At 45.2% G+C, this 19,623-nt stretch overlaps 1 protein-coding gene across 3 annotated transcripts in view; it reads left to right on the forward strand.

Moving 5' to 3' along the window:
- TTC39C (tetratricopeptide repeat domain 39C) overlaps positions 1-19,386 on the forward strand; it is a 101,394-nt gene extending 82,008 nt beyond the window's left edge. Inside the window, exons 9-16 of one of the 3 annotated variants that reach the window (XR_012715446.1) lie at positions 500-609; positions 12,738-12,861; positions 14,049-14,146; positions 15,112-15,216; positions 16,861-16,899; positions 17,391-18,171; positions 18,241-18,263; positions 18,401-19,386. Coding sequence is in view for 1 of the 3 variants with exons in the window: in XM_075270602.1 (XP_075126703.1) it covers positions 500-609; positions 12,738-12,861; positions 14,049-14,146; positions 15,112-15,216; positions 16,861-16,899; positions 17,391-17,480 (566 nt within the window). In the remaining 2 variants the exon portion in view is untranslated. Of the gene's footprint in view, positions 1-499; positions 610-12,737; positions 12,862-14,048; positions 14,147-15,111; positions 15,217-16,860; positions 16,900-17,390; positions 18,209-18,240; positions 18,264-18,400 lie in introns of those variants that run through there. The other 2 variants (XR_012715447.1, XM_075270602.1) reach the window with 2 other exon arrangements.
- The last annotated feature ends 237 nt before the right edge of the window (positions 19,387-19,623 follow it).

Genomic DNA, 19,623 nt, shown 5'->3' on the forward strand with positions numbered 1-19,623 from the left:
CTCTTACTGTACAGATATTGATGGCCTATCCTGGGGAGAGGGAATTAACAAAGCTCAGAATCCCCATTTAAGAACAGCTGATCCCTCCTCTTTGCAAACACTTAAGACATTATGCAGTACACACAGTCATGTAACCAGTATTATTGGGTTTATGACCCAGAATGAATGGCCAGCTCTTCAGTGACAATGTCCTTGTATCTTTCTCTTTAGATTTGATTGACATAAAAAAAAACCATTTTATGTTAAAGGATCCTTAAAGTAATTCCTCTACAGGCTTAAAATGAGAACATGACAATTGTATTCCTCTTACCAAGTTTTAAGCATTTAACCATGATGTGTCGTCTCTTATTGTCCCTAGTCCTATTAGGTTACATTTCATATCCTATAAATGACACGTGTCACATACATTTGTACAAAACACTTATTGTACTGTGTACAGTCATAACAGAACTGCAGTCGCTCTCTTTATTAATAAGCAATTTCATTATTCCATTCTCAGTCTGTCAAGGTGCCACTGGAGACGTGGATGGAGCACAAGAAGTATTTAGAGACGTTCAGAAGCTTTTCAAGAGAAAGAACAATCAGATTGAGCAATTTTCAGTGAAAAAGGTGTGCGGTATTATAAGGATAGTGAATGGAAAGAATAATGGATAGAAAACAGTCACTTTATAGAAATGTTACAATGTAGCTTGGTTTTACTTGACTCTTAGGTATTTAAATAAACGGTTGCAACCATTTACAGGGGTTAGTCACCTTCTAATATTGATGGCCTATCTTTAGGATAGGCCATTAACATTAGATCTGCTCAGGTCCTACAAGTGGGACCCCTGCAGCTCCCGGTAATGTTGATGTGCCGGTTGCTGTGCTGCTCACTTGCTGTGCAATGTGTATCAGTGGGTTTAAAGCTACCACTACTCGTATGATGAGTGAGTAGTACAGATCCCAGCAGGCCATCAATATTACCGGATAGGCCATTAACTTCAGTTTCAGTGGGTTTCTATGGCTTTTGATTTTAGGCATCACAATGTACAAAGTTATCAGATTTAAGTTAAAGAAGGCAACATATGTAGATGGGAAGCCACTGTCCAGGGTTTATAGTCACAAGGTCACACTCTTCACTGGAAGGCCAGGGCTGCACTGATACTTCAACCATGTGATGTCCGTCATCATGGCAGTCATAGTTACATAAATGAATTAAGCTGACACAACAATGTGATAACTGTTAAAAAGTTAAACTAAAATTCAAGTTTTCCACTGATCTACAAAAGTCCTGGAGTGCACATCATAGAAGTCATTGAATATTTAATTAAAAGTCAATCAAATAATAAACCTGTGATAGGACAAATGCATCACTTCTTAACGTCTTGTGTACTGTGTAACAGAGGTTAGCTGTCTATTAGCATATCGCTCCGATGACTGTCTTATTGTTTATGTATGAGAGTGTGCGCCAACTCTTCCCCGATGACAGATGTTGGGGGAAAGAAGGATCAGGCTTGTTGTATTTCAGTATGCTCGATCCTTTGTTGTTGCTGACGATAAGTCAGCAGTGGAGGCGTCTTGCATCAGCTTAGTCCCCCTCCCTATTGACAACACATTCATTCTTACACAAACCATGTGTATGGGGAGGGAGGATTACTGCCAGCTCCTGCATTTGACAGCTGTTGGTGTATCTTTACTGTCTAGGTGTATCTGTGTAGAAACAATATATTATAATATTATCTGTAAAAAAAAATAAAAATTATATATATATATATATATATATATATATATATATATATATATACACACACACACACACACACACACACACACACACACACACACACACACACACACACACACACACACACACACACACACACACACACACACACACTGTATGATATGTACCTGACCATGCACAGCCAACTATAGTCCTACACGTCATATACCAGCTCATTTCTTCAGTACACGGCCTCAAGATCTCTCCATTCCAGGCACAGACAACAACAATATAAAGATTGAGACACTCAGTGGATCTCCATGAAATCTAAAAATCCAGCTTTATTGAATCCATGACTTCAGTACACAAAGATGAAACACACCTTTTTATGTGTTCCTGTCTGACTAGGGGCCTTTACTTACAGCAAGGTGTGACAAGACTGAACAATATAAATAACTAGCACGCCAGTGCACTGAATGTGGTCACCGCCCTCTATACACATGTTCCTGATCCAAATAAAAACACACATGACACATGCAAATAGAAAACCCTGAAAAAAAACATTGTTTTTCACATTTAATGTTACTCTGTCAAGGATAAAGTGGTTATAAATAGAGATGAGCGAACACTAAAATGTTCGAGGTTCGAAATTCGATTCGAACAGCCGCTCAATGTTCGTGTGTTCGAACGGGTTTCGAACCCCATTATAGTCTATGGGGAACAGATACTCGTTAAGGGGGAAACCCAAATCCGTGTCTGGAGGGTCACCAAGTCCACTATGACACCCCAGGAAATGATGCCAACACCTCTGGAATGACACTGGGACAGCAGGGGAAGCATGTCTGGGGGCATCTAACACACCAAAGACCCTCTATTACCCCAACATCACAGCCTAACAACTACACACTTTACACACTCAATACCACCTCTCTGACAGTAGGAAAACACCTTGAAACATGTGTATTTGGCACTTGCAGTGAGGAGAGCTTGTCACCAGCAGTGAATTTGGCCCTTGTAGTAAGTTGAGGTTGGCACCAACATTTGTTTTGAAAATCAGGGTGGATTGAGCCTCTAACCAGCAGAGTTTGGGCAAATTCATGGTGGAGGGAGCCTCTAAACACCCCAGTTTGGACCAATTCATGGTGGAGGGAGCCTCTAAAAACCCCAGTTTGGACCAATTCATGGTGGAGGGAGCCTCTAACCAGCCCAGTTTGGGCAAATTCATGGTGGAGGGAGCCTCTAAAAAACCCAGTTTGGACCAATTCATGGTGGAGGGAGCCTCTAACCAGCCCAGTTTGGGCAAATTCATGGTGGAGGGAGCCTCTAACCAGCCCAGTTTGGACCAATTAATGGTGGAGGGAGCCTCTAACCAGCCCAGTTTGGACCAATTAATGGTGGAGGGAGCCTCTAACCAGCCCAGTTTGGACCAATTCATGGTGGAGGGAGCCTCTAAACAGCCCAGTTTGGGCAAATTCATGGTGGAGGGAGCCTCTAAAAAACCCAGTTTGGACCAATTCATGGTGGAGGGAGCCTCTAACCAGCCCAGTTTGGACCAATTAATGGTGGAGGGAGCCTCTAACCAGCCCAGTTTGGACCAATTCATGGTGGAGGGAGCCTCTAAACAGCCAAGTTTTGGGAAATTCATGGTGGAGGGAGCCTCTAACCAGCCCAGTTTGGACCAATTCATGGTGGAGGGAGCCTCTAAACAGCCAAGTTTTGGGAAATTCATGGTGGAGGGAGCCTCTAACCAGCCCAGTTTGGACCAATTCATGGTGGAGGGAGCCTCTAAAAAACCCAGTTTGGACCAATTCATGGTGGAGGGAGCCTCTAAACAGCCCAGTTTGGGCAAATTCATGGTGGAGGGAGCCTCTAACCAGCCCAGTTTGGACCAATTAATGGTGGAGGGAGCCTCTAAACAGCCCAGTTTGGGCAAATTCATGGTGGAGGGAGCCTCTAACCAGCCCAGTTTGGACCAATTCATGGTGGAGGGAGCCTCTAACCAGCCCAGTTTGGACCAATTAATGGTGGAGGGAGCCTCTAACCAGCCCAGTTTGGACCAATTCATGGTGGAGGGAGCCTCTAAACAGCCCAGTTTGGGCAAATTCATGGTGGAGGGAGCCTCTAAAAAACCCAGTTTGGACCAATTCATGGTGGAGGGAGCCTCTAACCAGCCCAGTTTGGACCAATTAATGGTGGAGGGAGCCTCTAACCAGCCCAGTTTGGACCAATTCATGGTGGAGGGAGCCTCTAACCAGCCCAGTTTGGACCAATTCATGGTGGAGGGAGCCTCTAAACAGCCCAGTTTGGGCAAATTCATGGTGGAGGGAGCCTCTAAAAAACCCAGTTTGGACCAATTCATGGTGGAGGGAGCCTCTAACCAGCCCAGTTTGGACCAATTAATGGTGGAGGGAGCCTCTAACCAGCCCAGTTTGGACCAATTCATGGTGGAGGGAGCCTCTAAACAGCCCAGTTTGGGCAAATTCATGGTGGAGGGAGCCTCTAACCAGCCCAGTTTGGACCAATTAATGGTGGAGGGAGCCTCTAAACAGCCCAGTTTGGGCAAATTCATGGTGGAGGGAGCCTCTAACCAGCCCAGTTTGGACCAATTCATGGTGGAGGGAGCCTCTAACCAGCCCAGTTTGGACCAATTAATGGTGGAGGGAGCCTCTAACCAGCCCAGTTTGGACCAATTCATGGTGGAGGGAGCCTCTAAACAGCCCAGTTTGGGCAAATTCATGGTGGAGGGAGCCTCTAAAAAACCCAGTTTGGACCAATTCATGGTGGAGGGAGCCTCTAACCAGCCCAGTTTGGACCAATTAATGGTGGAGGGAGCCTCTAACCAGCCCAGTTTGGACCAATTCATGGTGGAGGGAGCCTCTAACCAGCCCAGTTTGGACCAATTCATGGTGGAGGGAGCCTCTAAACAGCCCAGTTTGGGCAAATTCATGGTGGAGGGAGCCTCTAAAAAACCCAGTTTGGACCAATTCATGGTGGAGGGAGCCTCTAACCAGCCCAGTTTGGACCAATTAATGGTGGAGGGAGCCTCTAACCAGCCCAGTTTGGACCAATTCATGGTGGAGGGAGCCTCTAAACAGCCCAGTTTGGGCAAATTCATGGTGGAGGGAGCCTCTAAACAGCCCAGTTTGGACCAATTCATGGTGGAGGGAGCCTCTAAACAGCCAAGTTTTGGGAAATTCATGGTGGAGGGAGCCTCTAACCAGCCCAGTTTGGACCAATTCATGGTGGAGGGAGCCTCTAAAAAACCCAGTTTGGACCAATTCATGGTGGAGGGAGCCTCTAAAAAACCCAGTTTGGACCAATTCATGGTGGAGGGAGCCTCTAAACAGCCCAGTTTGGGCAAATTCATGGTGGAGGAAGCCTCTAACCAGCCCAGTTTGGACCAATTAATGGTGGAGGGAGCCTCTAACCAGCCCAGTTTGGACCAATTCATGGTGGAGGGAGCCTCTAAACAGCCAAGTTTTGGGAAATTCATGGTGGAGGGAGCCTCTAACCAGCCCAGTTTGGACCAATTCATGGTGGAGGGAGCCTCTAAACAGCCAAGTTTGGGCAAATTCATGGTGGAGGGAGCCTCTAAAAAACCCAGCTTGGACCAATTCATGGTGGAGGGAGCCTCTAACCAGCCCAGTTTGGGCAAATTCATGGTGGAGGGAGCCTCTAAAAAACCCAGTTTGGACCAATTCATGGTGGAGGGAGCCTCTAAACAGCCCAGTTTGGGCAAATTCATGGTGGAGGGAGCCTCTAACCAGCCCAGTTTGGACCAATTAATGGTGGAGGGAGCCTCTAAACAGCCCAGTTTGGACCAATTAATGGTGGAGGGAGCCTCTAACCAGCCCAGTTTGGACCAATTAATGGTGGAGGGAGCCTCTAACCAGCCCAGTTTGGACCAATTCATGGTGGAGGGAGCCTCTAACCAGCCCAGTTTGGGCAAATTCATGGTGGAGGGAGCCTCTAAAAAACCCAGCTTGGACCAATTCATGGTGGAGGGAGCCTCTAACCAGCCCAGTTTGGGCAAATTCATGGTGGAGGGAGCCTCTAAAAAACCCAGTTTGGACCAATTCATGGTGGAGGGAGCCTCTAAACAGCCCAGTTTGGGCAAATTCATGGTGGAGGGAGCCTCTAACCAGCCCAGTTTGGACCAATTAATGGTGGAGGGAGCCTCTAAACAGCCCAGTTTGGACCAATTAATGGTGGAGGGAGCCTCTAACCAGCCCAGTTTGGACCAATTAATGGTGGAGGGAGCCTCTAACCAGCCCAGTTTGGACCAATTAATGGTGGAGGGAGCCTCTAACCAGCCCAGTTTGGACCAATTCATGGTGGAGGGAGCCTCTAAAAAACCCAGTTTGGACCAATTCATGGTGGAGGGAGCCTCTAAACAGCCCAGTTTGGGCAAATTCATGGTGGAGGGAGCCTCTAAACAGCCCAGTTTGGGCAAATTCATGGTGGAGGGAGCCTCTAACCAGCCCAGTTTGGACCAATTAATGGTGGAGGGAGCCTCTAACCAGCCCAGTTTGGACCAATTCATGGTGGAGGGAGCCTCTAAACAGCCAAGTTTGGACCAATTCATGGTGGAGGGAGCCTCTAAAAAACCCAGTTTGGACCAATTCATGGTGGAGGGAGCCTCTAACCAGCCCAGTTTGGACCAATTAATGGTGGAGGGAGCCTCTAACCAGCCCAGTTTGGACCAATTAATGGTGGAGGGAGCCTCTAACCAGCCCAGTTTGGACCAATTCATGGTGGAGGGAGCCTCTAAACAGCCCAGTTTGGGCAAAATCATGGTGGAGGGAGCCTCTAACCAGCCCAGTTTGGACCAATTCATGGTGGAGGGAGCCTCTAAAAAACCCAGTTTGGACCAATTCATGGTGGAGGGAGCCTCTAAACAGCCCAGTTTGGGCAAATTCATGGTGGAGGGAGCCTCTAAACAGCCCAGTTTGGGCAAATTCATGGTGGAGGGAGCCTCTAACCAGCAGAGTTGGTGGAAATCAGGGTGGAGGGAGCCTCTAACCAGCAGAGTTGGGGGAAATCAGGGTGGAGGGAGCCTAGTATTAGCAGAATTGTGCAACGCTTATGGTGGATGAGTATGAGGATGCGGAGGAATTGGAGAGGTTGAGTACAGACATGGAGTTTCATGTTGGGGTGCTTTACACAGGTGGGCACAAAAATGACGGCTCTACCCAGTGGTGGTTCATTTTTATCAAAGTGAGCCGGTCGGCACTCTCAGCTGACAGACGGGTGCGCTTGTCAGTGATGATGCCACCGGCTGCACTGAACACCCTCTCAGATAGGACGCTGGCGGCAGGACAGGACAGCACCTCCAAGGCATATAGGGCAAGTTCAAGCCACAGGTCCAACTTCGACACCCAATACGTGTAGGGCGCAGAGGGGTCGGAGAGGACAGGGCTGTGGTCGGAAAGGTATTCCCGCAACATGCGCCTATACTTCTCACGCCTGGTGACACTAGGACCCTCCGTGGCGGCACTTTGGCGAGGGGGTGCCATCAAGGTGTCCCAGACCTTAGACAGTGTGCCCCTCGTTTGTGTGGACCGGTGAGAACTTGGTTGCCTACTGGAGGAACTGCCCTCCCTGCCGCCAACGTCACATGCTGGAAACATCTCCATCATATTCTGCACCAATTGCCTGTGGCAAGCATTGATGCGATTGGCCCTCCCCTCTACCGGAATAAAAGACGAGATGTTGTTTTTATACCGGGGGTCAAGGATAGCAAAGATCCAGTACTGGTTGTCCTCCATGATTTTGACAATACGCTTGTCGGTTGTAAAGCACCCCAACATGAACTCAGCCATGTCTGCCACAGTGTTAGTTGGCATGACTCCTCTGGCCCCACCGGAAAGTTCAATCTCCATTTCCTCCTCATCCTCCATGTCTACCCATCCGCGCTGCAACAATGGGACGATTCGAAGTTGCCCGGAAGCCTCCTGTATCACCATCACATCATCGGACAACTCTTCTTCCTCCTCCTCCTCCTCCTCCATTAAACGCAGTGAAGCGGACAGATGTGTGGACCTACTCTCCAGCTGTGACGGATCGGATGCTATCCCTAACTCCTCTGTGTGATCTGAGTTATCCCTGATGTCAATCAGGGATTCTCTCAGAACACACAAGAGCGGGATTGTAAGGCTCACCATCGCATCCTCAGAGCTCACCCTCCTTGTGGACTCCTCAAAGACCCGTAGGATGTCACAAAGGTCTCTCATCCATGGCCACTCATGGATGTGAAACTGAGGCAGCTGACTTTGTGGCACCCTAGGGTTTTGTAGCTGGTATTCCATCAAAGGTCTCTGCTGCTCAACCACTCTATTCAACATCTGAAACGTTGAGTTCCAGCGTGTGGGGACGTCGCACAAAAGCCGGTGTTGTGGCACATGCAGGCGTTGCTGGAGAGATTTTAAGCTAGCAGCGGCTACTGTCGACTTGCGAAAGTGGGCGCACATGCGCCGCACTTTCACCAGTAGCTCTGGAACATTGGGGTAGCTCTTTAGGAAACGTTGCACCACTAGGTTGAAGACGTGGGCCAGGCATGGAACATGTTGGAGTCCGGCAAGCTCCAGAGCTGCTACCAGGTTCCGGCCGTTATCACAAACGACCATGCCTGGGCCCAGGTGCAGCGGCTCAAACCATATTGCCGTCTCATCGAGGAGGGCATCCCTCACCTCGGAGGCAGTGTGCTGTCTGTCCCCCAAGCTGATCAGCTTCAGCACAGCCTGCTGACGTCTACCAACGCCAGTGCTGCAACGTTTCCAACTCGTAGCTGGGGTCAATCTAACAGCGGAGGAGGAGGCGGTGGCGGAGGAGGAGGCGGTGGCGGAGGAGGAGGCGGTAGAGGAGGAGGAGGAGGGGGGTGTTCTTCTCGTGTCCCTGCCAGGAATGTTAGGCGGGGAGACGAGGTACACCGGGCCAGTTTGGGAAGCAGTCCCAGCCTCAACTACATTCACCCAGTGTGCCGTCAGTGAAATGTAGCGTCCCTGTCCGCATGCACTTGTCCACGCGTCGGTGGTCAAGTGGACCTTTGTGCAAAGCGCGGAACTAAGGGCCCGCCTGATGTTGAGTGACACGTGCTGGTGCAAGGCGGGGACGGCACACCGGGAGAAGTAGTGACGGCTAGGGACGGCATAGCGAGGTGCCGCAGTTGCCATCAGGTCCAGGAAGGCGGGAGTTTCAACAAGCCGGAACGCCAACATCTCCTGGGCCAGCAGTTTAGCGATGTTGGCGTTCAAGGCTTGCGCGTGTGGGTGGTTAGCAGTGTATTTCTGCCGCCGCTCCAATGTCTGAGAGATGGTGGGTTGTTGTAAAGAAACGCCTGATGGTGCCTTTGATGGTGCAGGAGAAGGAGATAAGACAGGACCAGGGGAGGATGAGGTAGAAGTCAACAAAGTGGCGGAGGCAGATGAAGTGGTGTCCTGGCTCGTCCTCTGGAGTGCATCGCCAGCACAGTCAGCAGTGGCAGTGGCAGAGGCAGTGGCAGAGGCAGTGGCAGTGGCGTGAACGGCAGGCGGCCTTTGTCCTGCCGTTGCTGCCTGCCACTGATTCCAGTGCTTGGATTCCAAATGACGGCGCATTGAAGTGGTGGACAGGTTGCTCTTCTCAGAGCCCCTAATCAATTTCGAGAGGCAAATTGTGCAGACAACACTATATCTGTCCTCGGCGCATTCCTTGAAAAAACTCCACACCTTCGAGAAACGTGCCCTCGAGGTGGGAGTTTTTCGGGGCTGGGTACGAACTGGAACATCTTGGGAGATTCCGGGTGTGGCCTGGCTTCGCCTAAGCTGCTGACCTCTGCCTCTGCCTCTAGCTACCCTTTTTGGTGCTGCACCTGCCTCAACATCCACACTACTTTCCCCGCTTGACATCCCCCCTGTCCAGGTCGGGTCAGTGTCCTCATCATCCACCACTTCCTCTTCCAACTCCTGTCTCATCTCCTCCTCCCGCACAATGCGCCGGTCAACTGGATGCCCTGACGGCAACTGCGTCACATCATCGTCGATGAGGGTGGGTTGCTGGTCATCCACCACCAAATCGAACGGAGATGGAGGAGACTCTAGTGTTTGAGCATCTGGACACAGATGCTCCTCTGTTAGGTTCGTGGAATCGTGACGTGGAGAGGCAGGTTGAGGGACAATGAAAGGAGCGGAGAACAGCTCTGGGGAGCAGGGACAGTTTGGGTTATTGTTCTGTAAAGCTTCGGAATTTTGGGAGGAAGGAAGACAAGACTGTTGGGTAATAGGAGGAGAGGAGGCAGAGTCTGACTGGCTGCTGGACAATGTGCTGTAAGCGTTCTCTGACAGCCATTGCAAGACCTGTTCCTGGTTCTCGGGCCTACTAAGGTTTGTACCCTGCAGTTTAGTTAATGTGGCAAGCAACCCTGGCACTGTGGAGTGGCGCAATGCTTGCTGCCCCACAGGAGTAGGCACGGGACGCCCTGTGGCTTCACTGCTACCTTGCTCCCCAGAACCATTCCCCCGACCTCGCCCACGGCCTCGTCCACGTCCCTTTCCGGGAGCCTTGCGCATTTTGAATTCCTAGTTAGAAATTGGCACTGTATACCAGTAGTAAAAATTGTGGGTGCACGTAACCCCAATATATTCTTTGAATTACCAGTCAGAAACTGGCACTATATGGCAGTAGCAAGAAATGAGGGTATTTATAACCCCAATATATTCTTTGAATTCCCAGTCAGACAATGGCACTGTATACCAGTAGTAAAAATTGTGGGTGCACGTAACCCCAATATATTCTTTGAATTCCCAGTCAGACAATGGCACTGTATACCAGTAGTAAAAATTGTGGGTGCACGTAACCCCAATATATTCTTTGAATTACCAGTCAGAAACTGGCACTATATGGCAGTAGCAAGAAATGAGGGTATTTATAACTCCAATATATTCTTTGAATTCCCAGTCAGACAATGGCACTGTATACCAGTAGTAAAAATTGTGGGTGCACGTAACCCCAATATATTCTTTGAATTACCAGTCAGAAACTGGCACTATATGGCAGTAGCAAGAAATGAGGGTATTTGTATTCCCAATATACTCTTTGAATTCCCAGTCAGACAATGGCACTGTATACCAGTAGTAAAAATTGTGGGTGCACGTAACCCCAATATATTCTTTGAATTCCCAGTCAGAAACTGGCACTATATGGCAGTAGCAAGAAATGAGGGTATTTGTATTCCCAATATACTCTTTGAATTCCCAGTCAGACAATGGCACTGTATACCAGTAGTAAAAATTGTGGGTGCACGTAACCCCAATATATTCTTTGAATTACCAGTCAGAAACTGGCACTATATGGCAGTAGCAAGAAATGAGGGTATTTATAACCCCAATATATTCTTTGAATTCCCAGTCAGACAATGGCACTGTATACCAGTAGTAAAAATTGTGGGTGCACGTAACCCCAATATATTCTTTGAATTCCCAGTCAGAAACTGGCACTATATGGCAGTAGCAAGAAATGAGGGTATTTATAACCCCAATATATTCTTTGAATTCCCAGTCAGACAATGGCACTGTATACCAGTAGTAAAAATTGTGGATGCACGTAACCCCAATATATTCTTTGAATTACCAGTCAGAAACTGGCACTATATGGCAGTAGCAAGAAATGAGGGTATTTATAACCCCAATATATTCTTTGAATTCCCAGTCAGACAATGGCACTGTATACCAGTAGTAAAAATTGTGGGTGCACGTAACCCCAATATATTCTTTGAATTCCCAGTCAGACACTGGCACTATATGGCAGTAGCAAGAAATGAGGGTATTTGTATTCCCAATATATTCTTTGAATTCCCAGTCAGACAATGGCACTGTATACCAGTAGTAAAAATTGTGGGTGTATATAGCCCCAATTCTATTTCTGGGGTGAAGGTGGGGGGGCACACCGTTGGAACGGGTATCGGGGTATATATCGGGTATACGGGAATACACTGACAGTGTATTCCATTCAGGATCCTGGGAAAGCTGGGTTGCGGCGATTGAGCCCGTCAGTGCCACGTTACACTGACAAGCTTCTCCCTGGAATTTAGCTCTTATAAGAGCTGTTGGTTGTCTTCTCCTTCCTATCCTAGCCTGTCCCTGCCTACCCAGAATCTAAGCCCTAGCTAGCTGGACGGAAACCTCCGTCCTCGGTGAATTGCAAGCTCAGAATGACGCGAAGCTGGGCGTCGCTGTTCTTTTAAATTAGAGGTCACATGTTTTCGGCAGCCAATGGGTTTTGCCTACTTTTTTCAACGTCACCGGTGTCGTAGTTCCTGTCCCACCTACCCTGCGCTGTTATTGGAGCAAAAAAGGCGCCAGGGAAGGTGGGAGGGGAATCGAGTAATGGCGCACTTTACCACGCGGTGTTCGATTCGAACATGCCGAACAGCCTAATATCCGATCGAACATGAGTTCGATAGAACACTGTTCGCTCATCTCTAGTTATAAACCTAATCAGACGAGTTTCCGAATATATCTCTGTTATGTTATTTATTTTATTCGTATGCAAATGAGGGAAAAGAAATCTACCCAAGACCTAGAAAGCAATGACACTCCAGAGCACTCTTCATCAAGTTGTATAGCAGGGGAATATTTGGAAACTGCAGGAACAAATGCACTGCTGATAGACTCCCTTTAAACATTTGGGGAAATCACTCTATAACAACAACATGTTCTTTTAAGTTTGTGACAAGTACTGTCTTATTGCAGTGAATGTGAATAAGTGTAAAATGCCAGCATTGTTCAATCCAAACTGCTGGCATTTGTTTTATTGTTGACAGTCAATATAAATATATATATGTAATTTATTTTAGTGAGGACATGGTACATGTGACAGCAGCTATGGTCTATATGAGGGTGAATAGTCAGACTAAAAATAAAATAGCGGAAGCAAAAAATCTCCAACAAGTCATGAATGGTCTATAATAGTCAATACAAGCATAGTTATCTTATAGCTCTATGTCTCTTTTATGTTTTGTGACTTGTGTTAACAAACAATCATTCTATACCAATAACAGGGTGAAAGATTTAGAAAGCAAAAACCAACCAAACAGCTGTGTGTCCTGGCCGCCATTGAGGTCCTGTACCTGTGGAAAGCTCTACCGAATTGCTCCTTCTCCAACCTCCAGCACATGAGTCAAGGTACGGAGAACTATGGGCTGTGTATTGGGTTTGGGTCCTTTAAACTTTTCCACCATATTCAATATACTTTATACAATAATTCAGGTTTCGGGTGATAAATTCCAAATCTATATTTTATATTGTTTTTGTTGCATATCTTGGTTGATTGAGGGTTAGTCCACAAGATGACTTCCATTTTATACTGCTGGCGAGGGGTATTGTATACAGGTGGCAAATGTTATTATTATACAGGAGCATAAGGTTATGAGAAGGAATAAAACATTGCCTGCGATGTACTGGAGATCACTGAATACACTGTGTGCCACATGAGGATATGACATGGACTACATGTGTGCAAATTACTACTGTATATGACTGGATTACACCATACTTAGGTTGTCTCATATATCACTTTTAGAAGTTGTTAATAAGGTAATCTGTGGTTTTATCAGGCCTTGAGGAAATACTATTTTGCAAACACTGAGATTATATTGTAACTGATTTGTATTTGTTTCCTTTTATATAATATTTGTATCAGATTGTACTAATGCATTATCATAGTAGATATGCCTTTGTACAAAATACAATATCTGACTCTATTATAGAGAGAGAGATTGCTCTATGTATAGTAGCAGAGCCGAGCTGGAATATGCTTACAGGGAGCGCTGTCCATTAGACGCTTTCTCTATACTTACAAATATGCTTTCTCTGAAACACTGCTGTATATTAGAATAAAACATAGTGACACGTCCCATTTAATATCAGGCTTTGAGACTTCATATCAAAATAATTGAAAAACTGTCCTTTGAGCCCTTTCATACGAGTGTCCTCCAATGCCAATGGCTCTTGTGCCATCCAAATTTGATGATCGATACATGGAAACCCCAAAGTCAGTGAGGCCATACACGTTTCAGTTTGTTTACTTGGACCCTTGGTTCTCATGACAGAATATTATATATTATATAGAGAGCAGAATATATGTTACAGCTCGTTCAATTTTAACCCATTTTCGTGGACCAGAAAAAGACGGTCAGTGTCCAGTCTGATATTACGTTTCAGGGTTTCAGCCAGTGTGTAGATATATGAATTTGGGGTATGTCCATACAGTAAATCCCTATAGGTTGTACTAGTAGAATACTTTGTAAAGTTAGTGTCATGCGTCTCAAGTTACTCTTTTGTGCTCTCTGTCTATTTTCTATGGACTAAAGCTTGCCATGAAGTTGTGGATCCATCTGTAGTAGGACTGAGGAATTTACTCCTTGGTGCTATCCATAAATGTCTGGGGAATGTTGAAGATGCCGTTCAGGTGAGACATCAAGTGTCTGCTATTTAGGCTATAAAAGTGATTTTTGTGACCAAATGTATTACATTTTGTGGTATTACGCTAGGTTCTGTTCTAGTCTGTCGGATTAGCAATTGTACCAGAATCTTAGAAGAAACCTATTGCATACATATACATTCATTGGTTATAGTTAAAGGAATATTGCCATGACAGAAAGTGATGCAAAATTACCAAGATCTAGCATTACTATCAAATCTGTGGGCCCGGACCCCCTAAGCTACTAAGGACAAGGGGGCCATAGTTCTGTATCAGTGTTACATGGCCCTCCTCCTGCCCCCTAAATGTAGGAGAGAACTGCAGGACAGCTCCATCCTTGTCATATGCCATCACTTTCTGGGAAGGTAGAAGATAAAGTGTGTGTGTGTTCTTTAAAAATGTTTTTAGTTAGTGGCCATGTTGTGTATAGTGTTGCTATATCCTATCTTATCTAGGCTGTAGGGTACACAAACCCCACTTAGACTTTCTAAAGCATGCAGTGCATAGGGTAGTCGGTGACAGACAAGCGGAGCTCCAGTACAGGTAAACAGCACAGGTATGTACAATATACATGTACAATGGCTAGGTTTAGTCAGATTTCAGCGTATTCTGTACCAGTCTGCACAGGAAGTGTAAAATATATCTAGATGTTCTTTATACATGCACACCTAGCCAACAAGAAAACAAAAACACAATCAAGAATTAATAAAAAATAGCAGGTCATACTGAGAAATGATGTTATGACTTTGTGATCGCTTTTCTCTCTTCTGCTCTGAATTACCTGCCGCTTGTAGGGGAAGCATGTTAGGTAATGTGTATATGAAGTAAAATGGTGGAAATACAATCCTGTATAAGAAAACGAGCACGTTTGAGATTGTTTTCTGAAACATACGTATGAATGAACAACATGTGTGTCACCATGCATCTGACAATATTCTCATTTCATTCTCAAGTTCTTCCAACGTGCAGTGAAGGATGAGCAGGGACGACAGCAGAATCTCTACATCCAGCCGTATGCTTGCTATGAACTAGGCTGCCTCCTGCTGGACAATCCAGAGGTACTCGCATCCACTTTACATGGGTACAATACATATGGTAGATACATTGGTAATGGTATTAGCTTAACTTCTCATGAAACTCAGTCCATGTGTGAGCCGCATATCCTGGCCTGAACAGTCTGTAAGGAGACGGACTCCTAGCAGTATACCGTAGTTATATATGATTCTAAGAGTCCCTGCCCCCCTCAGCAACATACTGTTCAATAGTGATTATACTACAGGACAGTATGTCGCTCCTTGTGTCATACATAACTATACTGCTAGGCGTCCCTCCCCCTGCACAGTGTTCAAAAATAAACCTGCCCTATGTGCATTGTGTGCCTTTGTTGCGACAACATTTTGTTTTGTTGCCAATGTGGTATAAAGCTAGCCTAAGCAGTCTAAAACTGCACTAGACTTCTCATCCAGCATCAGACACCAACACATTGAAGACTTTGTAGACTATTATCTGCACTGTCTAGACAGGATTAGTAAATCTGCCCCAATAGTTGCCATCAACATATCACATAAAAACTGCTGTGCCAGGATATAATGCTGGGCTACTACAGGCCCTGTAAGGCCTAGGCAGCATTTACTAGAGTAGATATAGTAGATGCTAGCCTGGTTCAGGTTGGCTGTTGCTATTAAGCTTTTACGTTTCAGGTTTGGACTAAACATATGTCACTTACTTTACTTGTCACAGATTTGTTGCAAGTCATTTTACTGGTATAAACTCAGTAGTAAATGTGAGCCTCAGTATATCATGAAAGTTTTAGTTAGAAAAAATATTTAGAAAATGTCATATAATCGCATGGTCATGGTGGACCAAGAAGGAATATATAATATCAGGGGTGTATATGAAAATGTTAGGGGATATTCACACAGAGTTTTGTGGAGGGGGAATTTTGAGGCAAATTCACTTAAAAAAAAAAAAAAAAAAAAAAAAGTCCCATTCACTTCAATAGGAACAGATTTTTTTTCGTCTAGTTAAATTTCCATCTAGAGTACTGAAGAAGCGTCAAGATCTATTTTCGGGGAGGACCCATTTTTTCCTCCTCCCATTAATCTCAGTGGGCTTTGCAAGCTGGAATCTACCTGAAGATGAGCAGGAGCACAATCGTACTGTAGCTGAAAAAAAGTGACCGCAGGCAGATGAATCATGGGAAATGTAGTCTGTCCACAGAGTCACTGCATGTAAATAACAGTGATACAAGGAGTAGCAAGTAAAATAAAGACAAGAAAAGGGTGCACCAGGGAGCAGTGAGGATTACCACTGCTGTGGATATATTTGCAGATAATTTTTGGAAGCTTGGATAACCCCTTTTAAAGTATTGAATACTGATATCCTATCTACAGGATAGATCATCAATGTCTGATTGTTGGGGTTCTGGTTCATAGACCCCACATCGATCAGCCAAAATGGCTACCGGAAGGCATATACCAACTTGGCTTCTATTCAAATTAATGGGAGCAGAGTTGCAGTTCCTCAGTGCCACCACTACAGTATACAGATCCCTACACTGTATATGGCTCCCCGGTCTGGTACCTTCAAATCCTGCACAACCCCTTTATGCATTCCCCATTAACATGTGTATTGTAATTTTTTTAAATCCCAATAGTTAATAATTACACTTTTTTTTCTTTTTTTTTTTCTTTTCTTTACAGACCATTGGAAAGGGGAAAGCATTACTGTTTCAAGCAAAGGTATGGTAATTATCAGATATGGCCTGTCAGGTCTCCTGACTTAATAAATTCTTGTGTTTTCAATGAAATAACAATTCTGGAGCATCTAAATTTGTGTTATTACTCCTAAAAATGTGTGACTATATTGGCATCTGGGTGGTTCTATGTGGGAGCGTGTCTCTGGCCAATCAGTGCTCACAGTATCAGACTGTGTATGGACACACCTCTTTGACACGAGGAATAGTAAGGCCAAGTTTATACATTTCCAGGAATAACAACAGAGGAATGGCACAATGTAACGTTGTAAGAAGAATTATTCTGAATTGTTACTTCATGAGAGATACAAGTATTTCCTCAAACTGACCTATCATGTCCTCCTAACTGACTTTATACTATGTATTAATAGCCTTATTATATAAATCCCGTAGATCGATTGATCTTCTGTTCATTGCCGTGACTGATTTCACAGACTTCACTTTCTTCCTGTATTTGTCTCTTTTCTGTCCCCGCAGGAGGAATACACTGGCTATGACTTTGAGAACAGATTACATGTTCGTATCCATGCAGCCTTGGCCTCGCTCAGGGAAGTCGTCCCGCAGTGACAGAGAGGAGGATGTGACTCTTCTATCCCACACAGCGTTCTGCACTTTACCACACAGCAGAGGAGCAAAATGTCAGATTGTGGATGATGATACGGATCTAAGAGTTTCTCAGAAAGCCGCCTGTGCCCGATATGTAGGACTATTCACAGTAGCAGCAGAGCTGCATAGGAAGACACAATTCATAAACCCCGTAATCCAAAAAAGTAGGACTATGATCTAAATAGCATTACTCGAGAAAGACATCGCTGCAATGGATGACTGTGGTAGTGACCTGTATAGCATGTCCATTTAACCCTTATGTCAGTCAAGGTTGACGCAGCAGTTCAACTCGCATCACCCATGGCATATTTATTTCGTTTTACTGACTTTAGCTAGACGTTATTTTCTCTATGCTGTATTATATTAGTAGGCAGACCATAAGGCTAGCATATTATCTATGAAATATTAGGTGACCGGGTACACAAGGCCAGCCATCGTGCTGCGCTGTGTGAGCTGAACTGCTGCGATCTGGCCTGTCTGAGAAAAGCACACATAACACACAGTGATGTACGTGACCTTGTCCTGTGCAACGTCTGCTCTGCCATATTGTAGAACAGGCCAATTAACCGTAATATCTTAGATTACTGTGGGAACATACACTGTTTATTTCTGGGGGATTAGATCAGGAGGTAAGATGGGAGGAAGAAAGGAGGTAAGATGGGGGGAAGAAAGGAAGTAAGATGGGAGGAAGAAAGGAGGTAAGATGGGGGGAAGAAAGGAGGTAAGATGGGAGGAAAAAAGGAGGTAAGATGGGGGGAAGAAAGGAGGTAAGATGGGGGGAAGAAAGGAGGTAAGATGGGGGGAAGAAAGGAAGTAAGATGGGAGGAAAAAAGGAGGTAAGATGGGGGGAAGAAAGGAAGTAAGATGGGGGAATAAAGGAGATAAGACGGGAAGAATACAGCTTCTAACATTCTTCAATAGAATTTTTAGAACATTCTACTAAATGTTACGTGTGCAGCTGGGGTTGTAAACTTTCTTTTTATGATATAAATACTGTACATCCCCATTTTTATAGATTATGGACTTTAGTGAACATTTTACAGTAAAATACAGTTACTGCAACAATAGCAGTTTCAGTTGCGCAGTCAGGGGTACGTGAGGTAGCGCCCCCTTCTGTTTGTCTTTTGCATTGTATAGATCAAAGACATCAATCTACAAAGACTTTCTACGTAGAAAATTGAACCAGCCCTGAAGGGTAGTAAAAGGCAATACAATAAAGTTGTAGCACTTTTGCTTCTGTACGTACTTGAAAATTTACTTTTTGTTCGAATTCAGGGATATTTCCATTGTTGTCCATTTATTGGACACTTGAGATTTGTGGAATATTCATTCTGTGTGCGCTACAAATGTGTTTTGTTTTTTTTTTTTAAGTTATTTTTTTTTTTCAAGGTGAAAGGGAACTTTACTGGAAAAATGATGTTAGGAAGTTTTAATTGTAATTTTAAGTGATTCTGTTCATAAAATGTGTTTCTTTGAAAATCTGGTATTCTGGATGTCATATTGCATAGTGCATAATATGTTCTACATTGGTGGATAGTGTAAGAGTCCTCTGCTGTTGCCACTTTAATTTTGTGGTTGAAGCATTGGGGTCTTCAGTGGATATGTCTCTGGAAGAGATGTCCATACCTGCATTGGGATTCGGGCAGTGATGCTGCAGCGCCACTTTATTCTCCATGTGGCATGCCTATATATGACATACCGTATATAACGAAGTGTCAGCACTGAGAACCCTCTTAAGGCTGGGGTCGCATGTGAAAAGTCTAGTGAATCCCATCCACACATTGCAAAAAAAAATTCCACGCTGTTATTTCCAAAACCACCACAGTTTTGGAACTCACAGCATGTCAATTATACTGACATAAACGACAGAGGTTTCTCTATAGGGATAATGGAAGCAGAAAGTCCGCAGAGGAAACCTGCAGGAAAACATTAGGGGAAAAAATGCAATGTGTTTCAGCTGCAGTTTTTAATGCAGCACTTTTTTGCTCTGTGGGGCCTTAAGCCTAAGAGCCCATTCACATGGAGTAACGTGCCGCGTGACCTGGCACGTATACGCTGTGTGAGATTTTGCGGGCCGTATACGCTCCCATTGCAATCAATGGGA

This window comes from Leptodactylus fuscus, chromosome 4 (assembly GCF_031893055.1).
Source record: "Leptodactylus fuscus isolate aLepFus1 chromosome 4, aLepFus1.hap2, whole genome shotgun sequence".
Classification (NCBI taxonomy): Eukaryota; Metazoa; Chordata; class Amphibia; order Anura; family Leptodactylidae; genus Leptodactylus; species Leptodactylus fuscus.